Genomic DNA, 18,332 nt, shown 5'->3' with positions numbered 1-18,332 from the left:
GATCTGTGGATGTGCCCAGTCTCAGAATGTTTTTATGAAGTTGTTTCAACCTGAATCATAATTTAAGAATTATTTGCTCTGCAGTTGCCTCACTTTAAATAAATGTTTGTTGTAAAAAAGCAACAATAAAAAAACAAACAAAAAACCCAGGTACACTGAACCTGATAGACAAGAAAGAGGGAATAGCCTTGAATGCATTGGCACAGGAGACACTTCCTGAACAGAACACCAATAGCACAGTCAATAAGATCAACAATTAATAAATGGGATCTCATGAAACTGAATAGCTTCTGTAAGGCAAAGGACTTGTCAGTCAGACAAAGTAGCAGACTACAAAATGAGAAAAAAATTTTACCAACTCCAAATCCAATAGAGGACTAACATCCAAAAATACATAAATAACTCAAGAAACAAGATATCAAAAAAACAAATAATCTAATTTAAAAAATGGAATACAGATCTAAATAGAGAATTCTCAACAAAGGAATCTCAAATGGCTGAGAAATGCTTAAAGAAATGTTCTAAGAAATGTTAGCCATCCAGGTAATGCAAATCAAAACCACTATGAGGTTCCATCTTACACCTATCAGAATGGCTAAGATAAATAAGTGACAGCTCATGGTGAGGATGTAGAACAAGGGGAACTCTCCTCCATTGCTGCTAAGAGTGCAAACTTGTACAGCTACTATGGAAATCTATTTGTTAATTCCTCAGAAAGTTAGGAAGACCCAGATATACTACTCTTGGGCATATACCCAAAAGGATGCTCCATCTTACCACAAGGACACTTGCTCAGCCATGTTTATTGCTGCTCTATTCATAACAGCCAGAAACTGGAAACAACCTAGATGTCCTTCAACAGAAGAATTGATAAAGATAGTATGGTACATTTACACAGTGGAGTATTACTTGGCTGTTTGCTGGGGATGTTTTTCTGTATGTTGTGAAAGTGTGTTGCTCTGATTTGGTTGATAAATAAAACACTGATTGGCCAATAGCCAGCCAGGAAGTATAGTATGGGCAGGATAAACAGAGAGGAGAATTCTGGGAACAAGAAGGCTGAGTCAGGAGTCACCAGCCAGACACAGAGGAAGCAAGATGTGAAGGCAGAACTGAAAAAAGGTACCAAGCCACATGGCTAAACATAAATAAGAATTATGGGTTAATTTAAGTGTAAGAGCTACTCAATAGTTAGCCTGAGTTAATGGCTGAACAGTTTTAATTAATTTAAGTCTCTGTGTGTTTACTTGGGCCCAAGTGGCTGCAGGGCCACAGAAGCCATGCAGGATCAGAAAAACTTCAGCTACAGCTGCTAAAAAAATTACACTATGAAATTTGCAGGCACATGGATAAAACTAGAAAAAATCATCATGAGTGAGGTAAACCAGACACAGAAAGATAAATATGTTTTGTATTCACTTATAAGTATATATTAGCTGTTAAGTAAATAATAAGCAATGTACATCCACAGACCCAGGGAGGTTAGGCAACAACAGGGCCCTGGGGGGGGCATGCAGGGATCTTCCTGGGAGTGGGAAATAGAATATATTTTGCAAGTGAACTGGGGGCATGTTGGGACAGGAACCAGGGATCAAGCGGTGGGGGGAGATGAAGTGGAGGGAGAGCGATGGCTGGAATTGAGGGGGGATTTTCAGGGGTGTTGTAGAAACCTAATACAGTGAAAACTTCTTGGAATGTATGCAGGTGAACCTAATGAGGATCCCTAATAATGGGGGATACAGAATCTCAACTGGCCATCTCTTATATCCAGGTGAGACTTCCAGTTTTGGGACTAGGTTGCATTCAATTGAGTTGTTGGCCAAACAACCCAAGCTGTTGCTAAAATAAAAGATAACTCTCTGCAAACTGACAGCAGGGCCTGATTGCTGAGGACAATTCCCACAGAACTCATTGAACATGGCAAAGTTGAGCTGATGCCCACATGGAGCTCTCACCTCTATGTTCTAGTGTCTTTGGTGCAGGAAGTTACTCTGTAGGCTACTGAAAGAGAAACGTACACACCAACCCAGCCACAAAACCTTTGAAGTAAAATATGTCCTGCCTGCATAATATGCTAGGGCAATGGAGGCACCAAACCTGTGGGAGTAGCCAACCAATGTCTGATTTGAACTAAGGCTCACTCCACAAGGAGGAACCTGCACCTGACATTGCTTGGGTAACCAACAACCAGAGACTAGACAGCCCAGAGGGCTAGGGTAAAACCCAACACTACTGACCTAAGGGGAAAAATATCAACAAAATGATTTGTAATGATATTCTCCTATACTCATAGATCAGTGCCATATCCAGTCATCATCAGAGAGGTTCCTCCTGCAGCAGATAAAAACCCATTAAGAGACACACACTCAGAAATTATTCAGTGTGAGAGTCTAAATTGGAGGTCTCCATCAAATCCTTCCCCTCAGAGATCAGGAAATACCAAGGAAGAGTAGGCAGAAAGAGTGTAAGAGCCATTGGGGATGGAGGGTGCCAGACAAGGCCCTCTGAATCAACTAAGCGAGGTGAATATGGGTTCACAGAGACGGAAGGAGCAAGCACAGGGTCTGCATGGGTCTACACCAGATCCTCTGCATATACATTATAATTAGCTTAATATTTTTATGGGACTCCTGACTGTGAGAACAAGTAGGTCTCAGACTCTTGTGCCTGCTAGGGGGACTCTTTTTCTCTTGTTGGGTTGCTGTATCCAACTTTGATATGATAGTTTTTGTTTCACCTTATTATATTTTTTGTCATGTTTTGTTATCTCTTAGAGGCCTATTCTTTTCTAATGAGAGACAGAAAAAGAGTGGATCCAGAGGAGAGGGGAGGTGAGGAGGAACCGAGAGGGGTAGAGGGAGGGAAACTATAATCAGGATATACTGTATGGAAAAATAATCTATTTTTAATAAAAGAAAAGGTATATAAAATGAAATTAGTGAATCACAGAAAAAAATAGAGGCTAGAGTACTCTAAGGAAATGTCAGTAGAGGTGAAGAAACTGAATTAAAGCCTTGACCCTTTAATGAGCTGATGAAACATCCATGTCAAGCAATATCCAATCAGGACATAACCTCCTCCTAAGAAAACACCTTTGCTATGCAATGTAGCATGTAAGAAGAATAGACACAAATAGACACAAGGAATTGACAAGAATTTGCCTATCATCTAAGCCTGGAATCACAACTGGGACAGAGGCAGAAAATAATCCATAAGCTCTTCTCTTCCCCAGGCACAGCAGGCACCAATGGCCACTCATACACACTGACTTTGACATATTATCTCTTAGCCTCTTCAGCAAATGGCAGATGGGATAGCATTTGTTGGCTACTTTAGATCTAAGGCAAAAGGCTGGAAGTGGGACTCTTTTTTTTTAAAAAAAAAATTATTTATTTTTATTTTATGTGCGTTGGCATTTTGCCTGCATGTATGTCTGTGCGAGAGTGTCAGATCTTGGAGTTATAGACAGTTGTTAGCTGCTATGTGGGTGCTGGGAATTGAACCTGGGTTCTCTGGAAGAGCTGTTGGTCTCTTAACCACTGAGCCATCTCTCCAGCCCTGGAAGCGGGACTCTTAACACAATTTTGTAGATGTAGCTTTGTAACATCTGTTTGGAGCATTCTCATCTTTCCTAAACTTATCTGTAGACTATCTTAAAAGTTATCATATAATGAAGCAGTGACCTGAGACAAGGAGTTAATTATCTACGATCGAGCTAACACAGTGTGATTTGAGAATACATGTAAGTATTGCCACATGACAGTAATACATTTTGGGGGTGTCCTGGCCACTAGAGTTTCTGCAACAAAACAGAGTGGAATGTGCTATTTTAGTAGTTTTTATGAAGACTCTAGATAGAATCTTCCCATTATATAGTGTAGTTTGTGGCCTAGAATCCCAAGCCCATCAGCTTTGGTTGGCCGCCACTGTGCCTATGGTGTGTTGCTTTGGCCTGCAGAGAGCTATGCAGCCAGTATGTTACCTGCAACATGAAATTGCTTCCTTCCTCCGATAAGCCTGCCAAACTGACAAGAATGGTCAGCAGCTGGTGATGGGGGTTTTCAACTTGAAGAGGTTATATATAGGTCTTTTGCAAAAGTCTATGCAGCCTAACATTTCCATGTTAGGGTAGAAAAGGAAAACCAGGGCTGGGAACTCCAGGTAAGGAGGAGAACAGGTCTTGTTACTGTTTTCCATCTGCTCAGCAGAAAGACTGTGGGAAGCGACTAAGAGGGCCAAGGCAAAGAGGGCCTAAGAGGATCAGGAGTGAAGCAAAGGGTTTCTGCCCATGGTCTGATTAATCTGTGAGTCTATTTGAGGGCCTTTGTGCCTTACTCAGAAGCCGAGATAATCTCTGCTTTGGGTAGTATGTTAGGAAGTTAAAATTTTCTTAAAGTTTTTTTTTTTGTTTTGTTTTGTTTTGTTTTGTTTTTGTTTTTTTAACAAACAATGAATAAGAAATCAAAGCTCAGAAATGGTCCTTGATTGTTTTCCTGTGAGGAATGGACATACAGTACATAGATATACATAGATATAGATTTAACTGCAAATATGTGCATGTGTATGTAGATAAAAATATAGAAAGCATTTTAGATGTAAAGATACACATACATATTTCCCACAGAACAATGGATTTTAAACTTTCACAATTCACATTTAGTTGTTTATTTACTGATTGTGTGTGTGTGCGTGGATGGAGGTCGGAGGACAACTTGCAGGTGTTCTCTTCTTCCGCCATGTGGGTTCCAGGGACTGAACTCTGTCTTCAGGTTTGGTGGCAAGTGCCCTAACTCACTGAGCCATCTCCCTGGTTCCACAAACACTTTTTTGACTTTGGAGCTCTTTGTGCAAATAAATGGCCAATGTGGGAAGCACGTAAAAGACTGGCCAGCAGTCCATTAGCAGAACTGGGCCAGGATACAGCCCCTCTAGCTGAGGCTTTTCCATCTCTGCATAGGCAGCTGAGGGCCCTTGACAGAGTACAAATCACTACTCTAAGAATACATTTTCATGTCATTATAAAGATTCCTTAGAATTCAGAGATTAAAACACTCATTCTGTGCTAAACAGACACTGGGGGAAAAACTGTGTCATAGTCTACTATGAATAGTGGACCAATCTGGAGAACAAAAGGATCTCACTGCTGCTGGGGCTGTGTGACTACAATATAAGTGAGTACGTTTTTCAGACTTGTACCCACAAGCACAGAACCACACACTTATATTCCCTGGACCTAACCTGGTGCTTTCCTGCTCTCTGGGAGGAGTTGGAAAAACAGACACCAGAAGAGGAAGCTGCAGGCAGTGGAACAAAGGCAGGCATGTAAAGGACTGGGAGCTGGCTGGTCAGGTCAAAGGATGTGCTTTTCCCAGACCAGAGAGTCCACTGTTTCCCAGAACGTTCCCATGAAGTTCAGCCTGGAGGAAAGTGCCTCCAGTCTGTGCAGCCTTTTCTTTAGCTGGTTGCCATAGGGATGGGTTGATTGTCTAACAAATTGCAAAGCAAAACAAAACAAACAACATTTTGGGATTAACTCTGTAAGGAAGTTGTGTTGCTACTATGCTTTCCCACCACAATATATGGATTTATTTAGCATTTAGCGAAATCATTGGATAGCTTTCCCATGGGAAAATTTAATTTTAGTAGGAGTGGACCGGACTAAGATCTAAAAGCTGTGGGTCTCAAACAAATGGTTTCTTTTTTTTCTTTGCCTACTATGAAGGGTAAGTATAGACAGAGGGGAAAACAAACAAACAAACAAATAGGCAGAAAGAAGCAAAGAAAACAACCTCTGTGTACATAGCCTGTTTTCCCACACACGTCAGCTTCTTTATTTCACATCACAGTTTACAAGCTCTTCAAAGGAGTCCAGGGGCAAATTTTTGTCACTTGGGGGCTACATGGTAAGAAAGCTTCATGAAAGCCACACTCAGCATTCTCATACCTGGCTGTAGAGCTCCACAGAGGACTCTCCCTTGAGCTGATGGCCTGTGAGGTAGGTATTATGGGAAGATTCTATGTAGTAGTAGGAGAGAGGAAATTGCAGTTCTTTCTTGTTCTCCCGTGACTCATCATTTTTTGAGGCAAAATTATCTTTATCCATCAGAAACCTAGACGAAGCACATTTTCTTAAGGCTGTATAAGGAGCAATGTGTATCCTTAAATGACATACAAAGAGGATCTGAAGACTTACCTTGCAAACCCTTCAAACGACATTAGGCCTTGATGGCACATACTGATGCTAGGTTCGAATTTCTGCAGGGGATTAAAAAAAAATGCATTTTTTAGGTAAAGAAAACTAAGAAGGGGGAAGTAACATACATCATTTTTTAAAAATCTGTTCTGTTTTCATTAGGAAATGTCTAAACCAAATATTTGAACTAATTTAGCTATGTAGTGGTAAGATGTAGTTTTTAGTCCAAAAGAAAATATTTATTATATGTGAGTTTATTATACCAAGTGCATTTACTTAAGAGAAAAAAGGGAGCAAGAGAAAAGAATAAGGCTGATTTATTCGACAACACTGTGCATTATTGAGGTGAAGATGAGGCTAATAATGGCAGCTACCTTCCAGCAGTGGGAGGTGGGATGAGATGATTCTCTTGGCGCATCCCCTACCAAACATACACTCAACTGAGTCACAGTGGACCCTCAGTTTTAACATCTTTAGCAGTTAAATCTAAAGGCTACGCAGCTACTCCATAGATTCCCAATCAGGTGATTAACCTCATTCTGCTGGGTGTGACTCTGCCACAGTATAAACTTTCACTCCCTATAGCTGCCATCCTTTAAACAGCTGTCTACTTTTGCCTGCAACTACTGGGTCAGTTTCCACCATTCACCAGTCTCCATCCTTCATAAGTACAGTGTATTATCCCCAAATGGGCTCGCAGTGACCTCTTCAAGCATAAATCGTGCACCCCCCTGCTTAAAATTTCCCAAAGCTTCCCGTTCCACACAGACAACCTCCACCCTTCCTGTGGTCTAAAAGTCCTGGACAAGCTGGTCTTTGGATACCAGCCTGAAATCGCATCTGCCAGTCCTGCCTGGCTCTGATTACACTAGCTTTTTTGATGCTCCTCACAACCCCCCGGCTCACTCCTGCCCCAGGGTTTGAGCTAGCTTCTTATGTTTCTCTGAGAATCCTCTTTCTCTCAGAATTTCAAATGACTTAACTCACTAAGAGCTCAGCCCAAATGTCCCTCTGCTGTATGTGTAAGAACAGCAAGAAGGAATTAGACACAAATTCCTTGTAATTGTCCTTGAGTCAGAGATGCCCTAGGACCTATGTTAATTACATGATAAATAAGAATACCTATGGACTTGGCATAAAAGAAACTATATTTGGACCTCAGATATGAAGGCCTTGGGAAGATGCATCAACAGAACAAATGCTTAGCATCAAATTATCAGATCAGTCAGAGGCATGCCATAGACATGATACCTGGATGATGCTGAGAATTTCATCATATGTGCAGTGTTCTCCTTGGCAATTCACCAGGAAGTCATTGAGCTGGAGGATGCCAACCCCAAATATGCCCAGGGATGTGCTCTCGATCCCAGTGCCATTAGTCACAATGCTTGCAGCTGCAATGGCATCAGATATCTGCCTCTGGTTGTCAGAAAGCTGCTGTTTACTCTTAATAAACAGCCCCAAATCTGAGACATTTCTGGTCAGCAAATCTGAAACACAGCAACCCACAGCAATGGATTACCCAGAAGCCTTTTGACAGAGTTCATCTGGAGATAACGGTGTTAGGGGTCAATGCCCCAGTGAAACTCTACTCTGTTTAAATAAGGGGCCAAAGTCAGTGTGTCTTACCATTTCCCATGGTAGAGGGAAAAACAAAATGAATCAATGAAAAAATAAAAGCATCTAGGGGCTGGAAAGATGCTCAGCCTGGAACTCACTCTGTAAACCAGGCTGGCCTCAAACTCACAGAGATCCACCTACTTCTGCCTCCTGAGTGCTGGGATTAAAGGTGTGTACTACCACATCTAGCCCAAATTCAGATGATTGAAAAAGAGATTTAAAAAATTATGGGTGTGTGTAGGTGCCTTGGGAGGCTAGGGTGTCAGAACCCCTAGACCTATAGTTACAAATGGTTGTGAACCACCCAATATGGGTACTGGATACTGAACACAGGTCCTCTGGAAGGTTTGCAGTATTTCCAACTCTGAGCCATCTCTCCGTCCCAGGTTTTTTTCTGTTCGTTTTTGTTGTTTTGTTTTGTTTTGAGAATAACTGCTTTTAAGCTTTTCTTTTGGTAGAGTCCAAAGAACCATACTCCTCATCTTTTCTGTAATTTTCAATTTATAATTATGAACAACTGTATACAGATTTGGCATCAATACCATTTCAAAATTCATTTTGGTAATAGCAACTCTGGAACAATAAATATAATTTGTAGAAGAATAAAAAATTCATTTTGGTAAATGATCAAAGAGCATAGTTGGACACTACATAAAGAGTATGTTTAGTTCAGCAAGAAGCCACCACACTGACATTTTACATTTTAACCAGAAGTGTTCTAAGGTCCTCATTGCTCCCACTCAGAGACACCTGGCAGGGCGAGTTATTTCAGTTTTAGCCATTTGGGAAGACAATCTGGTAATTTCTTATAGAGCAAAACAGAGGCTTATCAAAAAGTTAGCACTCTTAGGTACTTAGTCAAAGGTTATAAAATGTATCTCCACATAAAATTATGCATACAAATGCTGATAGCAGCATATCTATACAATGGAATATTATTCAATTTAAAAATAAATTAGCCATTGAGTTGAAAAAAAAAAAAAGCAATGTAAATGCACATAGCCCAGTGAAAAAACGTCATCCTAAGAGGCTGTAGGATTCCAATGATATGATATATCCCAGAAAAGGCACAGTTAAGGAACAGTAACAAAATTGGTGACAACCAGGGAAGGAGGGTAAGTTGAAAAGGTGGGGCAGAGATTTCCAGGGCAGCGAAGCTGTTCACCTAATATTGCCAGTATACATGTCACCGTCTGGAGAACCCATGGAATGCACAACTCTGAGGAAAACCATGGACTCCAGTTACTAATATGTATTGATAGTGACTGGATTGTAATGAATGTACTTTACTAATGCAGGGCATTACACACAGGGAAAGTATGTGTGGGCAGATATCTACACAGGTGTGCAGGGGGCCAGAAACTCTATGATTTCTTCTCATTTTCCAGAAACCTACAAGGGGTCTATAAGATAAAATATGATGATGTAAAAGATGTAGTTACTTGGTTAGTCTGTAGATATGCATGTTTTGAGAGCTGTACAATAGTTAATAAGGGCAATAGAAAGTTATAAGTAATTATTAAGTAAGTACATGAAAAAAAGGGTAGTGTGTGTGTGTGTGTGTGTGTGTGTGCACGTGTACATGTGTGCTAAATTGTGCTTATAGTTCTATCAAAAATTTAGGAGAAAACTGATAGGCTTAAAAATTCATGGGTGACTAAAAAGTGTAAGTAGGATAGAAGGAGACGTTCTGGTTTACAAAGAAGGAAAAACATCTTCAGTGTTCAGACAGGGCACTATGCTGAGATGATTAGAGACTCGTCTAAACAAAGAACAGAAATTCACTGCCTGGGCCTGAGTAAGCACTTACCTATGGGTAGCATAGATACTGATGTTTCTCAATTAGGACACAGTCCCAACCGTGTGGGCATTTGGAAATGGTTAGGAAAGGAAGCAAGGTTGTTAGTGTGACCAGAAGGCATTCTTAGTTAAACACCCCAGTTTTAACTAAGTGCCAAAAGAACCACGTGACAATGGATTTCCCACAGCACATGCCTACCCCTCACCACCAAGTGACCTTGGAAACAATTTCAGTGTTTCAAAAAGCTCCAGGTAACAGCACACCATGAGTAACAGGCTGGACGTTTGTATGACTGGATCTCCCACCTTGGTTTTTGGAGAGAAAGTTCCCAAAGGGAAGTCCTAAAATGTTAAACCAACCTAGGTCAGGCTGAAGGTCACTGGTGTTTTCTTCAATGGTCAGGTTGGTGTACAGGGGAGCTGACTCAGAGGCAGACCGATTGCAGGGCACAGAGTAGATGTCAAAGATGTCCTTCAGGTCCTTGCGGCTCCTTACGCTGAGGGGGGATGGAAAACACCTCCCGTTTAGAGCTGTCCTCTAACTGTGGGCCCCAGAAAGAGTAAGAAGAAAGCCCGTGTCCTACCTGAATGATTTGAACAGCTCGACAAATTCAATGAAACTCATGTTACTGTCTGAAACCATGAAGCTTTGGAAACCCTTCATTCCTCCCTTGATCCGACCATGCCAGCTGCTGCTGCTCCACGCACTGCAGAGAAACATGGCTGTCATTGGCAAATGCACACCCCAAGTCATTCTGCCTCAACACTCTCTGATGACAATCTGAGCAAAAAGGGAAATGATACTATCCTGGATTTTGTTGTTTTTGTTTTTTTGAGACAGGGTTTTTCTGTGTAGTTTTGGTGCCTGCCTCGGAACTTGCGCTGTAGACCAGGCTGGCTTCAAACTTATAGAGCTCTACCTGGTTCTGCCTCCCAAGTGCTGGTATTAAAGGTATGCACCACCACCGCCCAGCGTTGGACTCTTTGTATTTCCCTTAATCAACATCGGTCAGAGGGAATAAATATGCACTGGTAACAGCGTTTCTAGTTTACTCAATTGGGACAAAACACTGGGGTTAACAGTCCTTCACTAACAAAACAGCTCTTTGGAAGCACAAATTGATAAATCACGGCGGAATCTTCTGAATTTAGTGTGACTGAAAGAAAGTCATGTTAAAAAAAAAAAGATCCCCAACTCCTCATTCATAATCTATGGAAAGCAATTCATGTTCTTTTCTGTATTCTAATTATGGAAACACATCCAGGAGGCAAGCTTGAAATGTGTTAGTGTCTTTCTTTTTCCTTTTTTAACCAGTTCTTCAATGAAAACAGGGAAGAGCTTTTAATATTAATGGAAAATGTGAGTCAGAAAAATATTACGAATGGAAAGAAGCCAACCCTGCCTCGGAGCCCATCTGCACCTACCAAGACTACAACCATTTGCCATAAAGTTATCATCGCTCTCAGGCAAATGGTCAGTCTGGTCATTTCACTACACTTTCTATTTTCTATGTGGATTACTCAAAGAAGTAGAAGAAATGTTTTGACTATGGCTTTCAGTCAAATCAACGCACAGGATATTTCTTTCTTTTTTCATTTCTTTCTTTCTTTTTTGAGGAAGGCTTAGATTTGGGGGTAGGTGGGATAGCGGGATTATTTCAAGGGTTTATTTATAAGGAAGTATGAAGAACACCGAGTAGCCAGTCCACTTTCAATTCTGCTACCAGTGTTCCCTCATGGAAAATTATTTAGTGTTAAGATCTGACTGTCACCTCTCTGGATCGATTTACAGCTGTGTGCAGAGTGGGCCGCTTAGGGTACAAGTATAGGAAGACATGACTAGTTCTTTATCACTGAAACACGCTGCAGTTACACAAGTGAATTTCCTGTCTTCCTCTTTTCCAGTTCCACCCTCGGCTGTGCGGTTCTGTGACTCAAGGGGCTCAGTCTCTCTTTGCCCCTCAACAGGATTCAGGCTGGTGTCACTTCTGTCTTCCTTCTTTCTGTCCTAGAACTTGTAAGTGGGAACTGGTCCTGCCCCAGGGGCTGAGCCTTTGACCTCAGACCCGGCATACTAGTTTCTCCTCCAAGATTGCCCTCCATCACTCTGTTCTGCCTTTCCCTGCTCACAAGTGACTTAAATAATAAAAGGCAAATACACTCAACCCAGGTGATTGGTCTATTTTATATATCCAGGTTCCTGCATGGGCTGAAAATATAAAGGGTTCCAACTCTTCTCAGTTTTATTATAAATCTGAATTTACAGAACAGCTGCAAGAGTAATAAAGAGAGTCGTCTAGCCTTCGGCCCGTCTTTACCAACTGTGGGACTGAATGCACAAACACTAGTGCATGTCTGTCACTCACGGTCTGAGAGAAGCTATCCTTTTAAAAGATAATTCACTGTGGTGCTCTTACCAATAGCAAGGAGAAAACCCATGAGAGTGATTACATGGGGCATGTCTGTATCTGTGTGCGTGTGCGTGGTGTGTGTCCAAATGAACACTTCCAAAGCCAGTGTCTGTGACCCACCTCTCTGTGGTGCCGTGAACAGGACCTGCTTTACATTGGTTCTGCCTGGATCTTCCACATTTCTTTGGCGGTCATGTATGGGATGGCATTCCAGCTCCCTTTGGCGGCTTTTCATGTTATTATTACTTCTCTTTCTAAGACATAGATTTTTGTTTGTTTGTTTTTGAGACAGGGTCTCATGGTGCAGTCTGGGCAGGCCTAGAACTAGCTATGTTGGCCAGACTAGCCTCTAATTCACAGAGATCCTCTTACCTCTTAGCTGCTAAGGTTAAAGGCATGTGCTGTCAGGACCAGCAAAGGCAGAGGTTTTTAAAAGTCTATGGTCCTTACAACATCATTTGCAACAATCCCAGCTTTGGGTTTAGGTAAAGCTATCCAACTTGTTGCTATACTTACATTTACTTCTCCAGGCAAGCATAACTTCTACCACATGTCAGAAAAGCATGACACGTATTTCACTATCAGTAAGGTCAGGCAGCGTACACTCAAATTCATTTTTTCCTCTTAGAATGGGGCTGTCTGATGGAACTTGGTACAATGACACACATGATCTCTATCGGCTCAGGAGCCATTAGCCACCTGTGGTGTAATTAAAATGTGACCCAGGAACTGATTTTCCAATTAATTTAATTTTGAATAATTGAAGCTTGATGTTAAATGACTACAGGTGGTCAGTGGCTAGAACTAGATGGTGCAGGTTTGGAGAATCTCGACTTGGCTTTTTAGAACTGCCTCTGACCTGGGAAGGATTGCTCTCTCAAATAATTAGAAGGGATTATAGCAGTATGAGAAACTATGATTACAGAATCAGGAAAATCAGAATAATTTTCAATGAGGGGTTTTTCAGTTACACTGTCAGTTAGAACTAGAGACAGGCTTTGTATAGAGAGCAAGGCACATGCCCTTCCACATAGCTGAAGTGACACGGAGATCCCCTGTTTCGACATGTTAAGGCCCCACCTGGATGGACTCTTGTTTGAAGAAGACAGCACAGAGGAGGAGACTGGCCTGATGGGAGATGACATCCCAGTAGTCAAGTTGGGGGACCCAGCCGTGGTCAAAGAGTGAGCTCTTCTGGAATGGAGGGGGTTGGGAAGGTTAGCGACGGCATTGGCTTCTGCAGGGATGAAAGAAAAAAAAGGGGAAGGTGATGACTTAGCTCCTATCTTTCCTCTCTTAAAAATAAGTGAAACAATCCACACAACTGATTTTAATATAAGAAACATCCAAATACTTTGATGAATGGGCCTATCTGGTGGGTTCTCAGCTGGCTACAAGCTAACACTGGAGCTTAAAAAAAGCACACAGATGCCTAAGGCTTCGGCAAAGAATATAGAAATGACTTGGTCATGGGTGTGGTTGTGACATCCGGGCATATTTTTAAAAGCACTAACATACAGTCAGTTGTACCCTGTATAGCTAATATTATTTATCTCTATATTGCCAATAACGGCAAGCTAAGGAGGTCTTTCTTTCAAGTAGAGTATGCTTGTAGAAATACCTCCCAGGTCTCATATCTCATCAAGACAAATAGTAGTCTCAGGAATTCCTGCCAGGGGCTGGAGAGATGGCTCAGAAGTTAAGAGCACTTGCTGGTCTTACAGGGGACTCTAGTTCCATTTCTAGTATCCACATCAGGCCGCAGGTAACTCCAGCTCCAGGAGATCTGATGCTCGCTTCTGGCCTCTGAAGGCACCCACACACACATAAAGGTTTTGTTTGTTTGTTTTTTGAGAAAGGTTTTCTCTATGTAGCTTTGCACCTTTCCTGGAACTCTCTCTGTAGCCCAGGCTGGCCTTGAACTCACAGAGATCCACCTGGCTCTGCCTCCTGAGTGCTGGGATTAAAGGTGTGTGCCACCACCGCCCGGCCACATAAATGTTTTTAAAGGGATGTAAAAAAAAAGAATTCCCACGACGTCAAATCGAAATCACAGCATAAAGCCAAATCTGTGTTTTTTTCCATAAAAGTAAAACAAGAAGGTTCGGCTGTGAGCAGAACGCATTACCGGACTCTTCCTGTTCGTTAGCGTCCTGAGGATCAGAGCCGCTCCTGCTTCGACACTCTCTGTACATTCTGGCCTTGCGTGTCGCCATCTCGTCGTCAGTTGCCTCTCCGCTCTCTCCCTGGGAACAGAAATCCTACCATGGCTCCTGGACTGTACTGCTCTCCCCCAATGCTTTAGTTCAGGTAGCTTTCTGCTTCCTGACCTATGTCCTTCCATCTTGTCTCACCCGGTGAGACCAGTAAGAAGCTACGTTAGGCTGCCCAAGGGACCTCAGGTCATTTTGTCCAGTGTGCTCTTCAGTGTGAAGCAGTGTCCCCCCAGAAAAGGCGGCTGGAAAAAGGACACACACTCCTGGAATCTCTTGGGACAAACACAATAAGAAGCAATGAAGTTCTATAAACCTTCCATGAGCAAAGCACGGGACTATTTTAGACAGCTATGAAACAAACGCATACGTCATAATGAAAATATACATTATATAATCAACAATACACAGTGCTACTGCATTTTAATTTGTTTCATCTATATCATTGTGGGCCTTCATAATGTGATCTTTCTACTTTCTTTTTGGGTGACTTTATTTGGAGACAAGTGTCTTACTTTGTAGCCCAGGCTGGCCTTGAACTTACTGCAATGCTCCTGCCTCAGCCTCTGAAATGTTGGGATTGCAGAGGCACCACGTCTGCTACTATCTCTGCTTTTCCAGTCCTTCTTCACCCACCACAGAAAGTGTGCTCTAACCTCTCACATATACCTCTGTATGCGATGCTGTAGCCTCTCATGTACACCTCTGTATGTGATGCTCTAACCTCTCATGTACACCTCTGTATGTGATGATCTAGCCTCTCACACACACCTCTGTATGTGATGTTCTAGCCTCTCACACACACCTCTGTATGTGATGTTCTAGCCTCACACACACACACCTCTGTATGTGATGTTCTAGCCTCTCACACACACCTCTGTATGTGATGTTCTAGCCTCTCACACACACCTCTGTATGTGATGCTCTAACCTCTCATGTACACCTCTGTATGTGATGCTCTAGCCTCTCACACACACCTCTGTATGTGATGTTCTAGCCTCTCATGTACACCTCTGTATGTGATGCTCTAGCCTCTCACACACACCTCTGTATGTGATGCTCTAGCCTCACACACACCTCTGTATGTGATGTTCTAGCCTGTCATGTACACCTCTGTATGTGATGCTCTAGCCTCTCACACACACCTCTGTATGTGATGTTCTAGCCTCTCACACACACCTCTGTATGTGATGTTCTAGCCTCACATGTACACTTCTGTATGTGATGTTCTAGCCTCTTACACACACCTCTTTATGTGATGTTCTAGCCTGTCATGTACACCTCTGTATGTGATGCTCTAACCTCACATGTACACCTCTGTATGTGATGCTCTAGCCTCTCACACACACCTCTGTATGTGATGTTCTAGCCTCACACACACACACCTCTGTATGTGATGTTCTAGCCTCTCACACACACCTCTGTATGTGATGTTCTAGCCTCACATGTACACTTACGTATGTGATGTTCTAGCCTGTCATGTACACCTCTGTATGTGATGCTCTAGCCTCTCACATACACCTCTGTATGTGAGAGGAATAAGCAAAGCCTTTTAGCCTCTCTGCTTTCTCCTCTGTCGCAGATGCTTTCCTTTGTGTTGTGTTTGGAAAACTCCTGTATACACTTCAAGACCCACCATGTGTCAGCCACTCTGAGGTCTGCTTGCCTCTTCTCTGCTGATACAGACAGCTTTTTCCAGGTGACTTAATGACTCACATTTACCACATACTGTGTTTAAGCCAATGCAGACTTCTAAGGGCTTTGCTTTCTCCTTGGTGTCTTCTCCTTGCTTGATTCCTGACACTGACCCTGGCACCTGAGGGGTACGTGGCGAGTCCTTCTAACCATTGTTTTATAATTTATCTTGTCCACAACTCAAACAACCTAAGGCGGCAATTTTATCCAGTGTGCTCCTCACTGTCAAGAGTGGCTTACAGCAATGTAGAGCACATCTTAGAAGGCTGGGTGTGATGCTTAATAGACAAATTTTCTCTACCCGCATGAGCATTTTCTTCTTTTTCTTGGTGGTGCTTATGCCCAGGGTGTTGTTTCTCTGCATGTTGGGCTTCTCAGCGTTCTTTGCTGACACCCCAGGGCTGGGGTTTCTAGCGCTCCACCGTCTGCCACCAAACAACTCCACAGCATGAGCCAAGGTTGGGCCTTCATACCGGCCGTCCTCCTACAAAGAACCAAATGCTGAACACACAAGCAAACAGCAACAGCGAGTAAACATTAATGGTCCCAGGAAATTCCCAGAGATGGATAGCTCAGGCATTTACAGAGAGAAGCATGATCTGGCCACCCATGTGGTTCTGTTTCAGACTCTAGGGACTTCCTGTTGGAGGGATGATTGTGTCCTTGGTTGTCATATCCCAGGTCAATGATATATTCTAACCCATCAGCTGGGGGGAAAATGAAAAAACAAAACAAAACACTTCCCATCCTGATCTTCAAGGTTATTCAGGAACTAGTCCTGTGGGAAAATTCATTAAGACTGTATATTAGGGGCTGGGGATATAGTTCAGTTGGTAGAGTGCTTGCCTAGAATGTACTTCAGAAATCTGTAAGACTTGAAAATTATGGTTCTGGAGAAATTGTCTAGCATCTATGAGGCTCTGAGTCAATCTTTAGTACTCTCCTTAAATTTATTTCCATTTACTATTTCCTGTAATCTTTATTTTTTATTCTATCTATCTATGTGGTGATATTTTAATTGTGCTGAAATGTGATTTTATTTGTATGTTAATAAAGTTTGCCTGGAGATCAGAGGTCATGGCAAGTCAGCCAGGAGCCGACATGTCTCATAGTCATAAAAAAAGAAAAAATTTCTAAGTTATTAAAACATTTTAAATACCATATTCTGTAGATCTCTGAAAGGTTTGAAGATGACCTGTCTATCTATTGGTTGTCCAGGGTCAAATGGTCAGACCTGAAAATACATGTACAGGTAGCACCATATGGACTGAACATGTTATATTTAAGAATATATATGTATATAACATACATACATGCATACAGTAACAACTATTAAAAAATAAAAGAGTTCATGAAATTGAAGGAGAGTCAGAAAGGTACATGAGAGAATTTGGAGGGAGGGGAGAGAAGGGAGAAATGTTGTAATATAAATTGTAACCTCAATAAAAGAAGTTAAAAAAAGAAAAGAAAATTAGGCCAGGAGTAGATGATATTTTTGTTTACTCTCTCAAGGAAGCTTTCTGGAAACTAAAATATGGCGTGGATCTTCCTTTCACTTTACACAAAACAATAAACATGTTTGGGACAGTGAAGGAAGTAGTCTCTTTTCCCTTTTTAGAACTGCAAACAAAGGATGATTATGAATGAACACAAGTTCTTAGTTTTAGCAAACAATTCACATAGAAATTGATGGCTAGGAAATTGATTCTTTAAAAAAAAAGTTCATGTGGGTTGGAGAGATGGCTCAGTGTTTAGGAGTACTGACTGCTCTTCTATAGGACAAGAGATTGGTTCCTGGCACACACATGGCAACTCACAACAGCCTGTAACTCCAGGTCCTTGACTAGCACCTATAGGTACACACACTGCCCACATATAGACACACTAAGAATTGTAATTAGTTAAAAAGTAAAATAAAACAAGTCCCAGGCAGTGGTGGTGCACACCTTTAATCCCAGCGCTTGGGAGGCAGAGACAGGCACATCTCTGAGTTTGAGGCCAGCCTGGTCTATAGAGTGAGCTCTAGGACAGCCAGTGCTGTGCAGAGAAACCCTATCTTGGGGGAAAAAAAGAAAAGAAAAGAAAAGAAAAGAAAAGAAAAGAAAAGGAGTCTTTAAAAAAATTCATGTACTTAAATATGTTGACATCTCTTTTCTACAAAGACCATGAAACAAATCCACACCATTTGGTTAAATATTTTTTCCTCTGCCTATAGTAAGGAATTTGTGTTCATTGTTTACAACCAAAGATGCCTACCTGTTAATTTCTACATTTAAGCTTTTCTGCTTCTCAGAACTCCATTTTAATAGTCAGGAGTGTGAACCCAGCTTTGCCCCTGACAATTTAAGGGTTTCATATTTTTTCCCCCTTCCACATCAACATCATTGCATGGTTTCCTGG

The 18,332-nt window shown here is 41.8% G+C and overlaps 1 protein-coding gene across 2 annotated transcripts in view; it reads right to left on the bottom strand.

The window, feature by feature from the left end:
• The window catches only part of Plce1 (phospholipase C epsilon 1), a 307,054-nt gene that overhangs the window by 57,840 nt on the left and 230,882 nt on the right, over positions 1–18,332 (bottom strand). For both annotated transcript variants that reach the window (XM_036168280.1, XM_036168287.1), the window contains exons 9-16: positions 16,234–16,416; positions 14,153–14,270; positions 13,153–13,261; positions 10,198–10,320; positions 9,974–10,110; positions 7,445–7,683; positions 6,194–6,255; positions 5,945–6,110 (exon numbers count right to left, since the gene is read on the bottom strand). In XM_036168280.1, the coding sequence (XP_036024173.1) occupies positions 5,945–6,110; positions 6,194–6,255; positions 7,445–7,683; positions 9,974–10,110; positions 10,198–10,320; positions 13,153–13,261; positions 14,153–14,270; positions 16,234–16,416 (1,137 nt within the window). The remainder of the gene's footprint in view (positions 1–5,944; positions 6,111–6,193; positions 6,256–7,444; positions 7,684–9,973; positions 10,111–10,197; positions 10,321–13,152; positions 13,262–14,152; positions 14,271–16,233; positions 16,417–18,332) is intronic.

Source organism: Onychomys torridus, chromosome 1, assembly GCF_903995425.1.
Source record: "Onychomys torridus chromosome 1, mOncTor1.1, whole genome shotgun sequence".
NCBI lineage: Eukaryota > Metazoa > Chordata > Mammalia > Rodentia > Cricetidae > Onychomys > Onychomys torridus.
The sequence above is the reverse complement of the archived record's forward strand: the minus strand, read 5'-3'. Positions and strand labels throughout refer to the sequence as shown.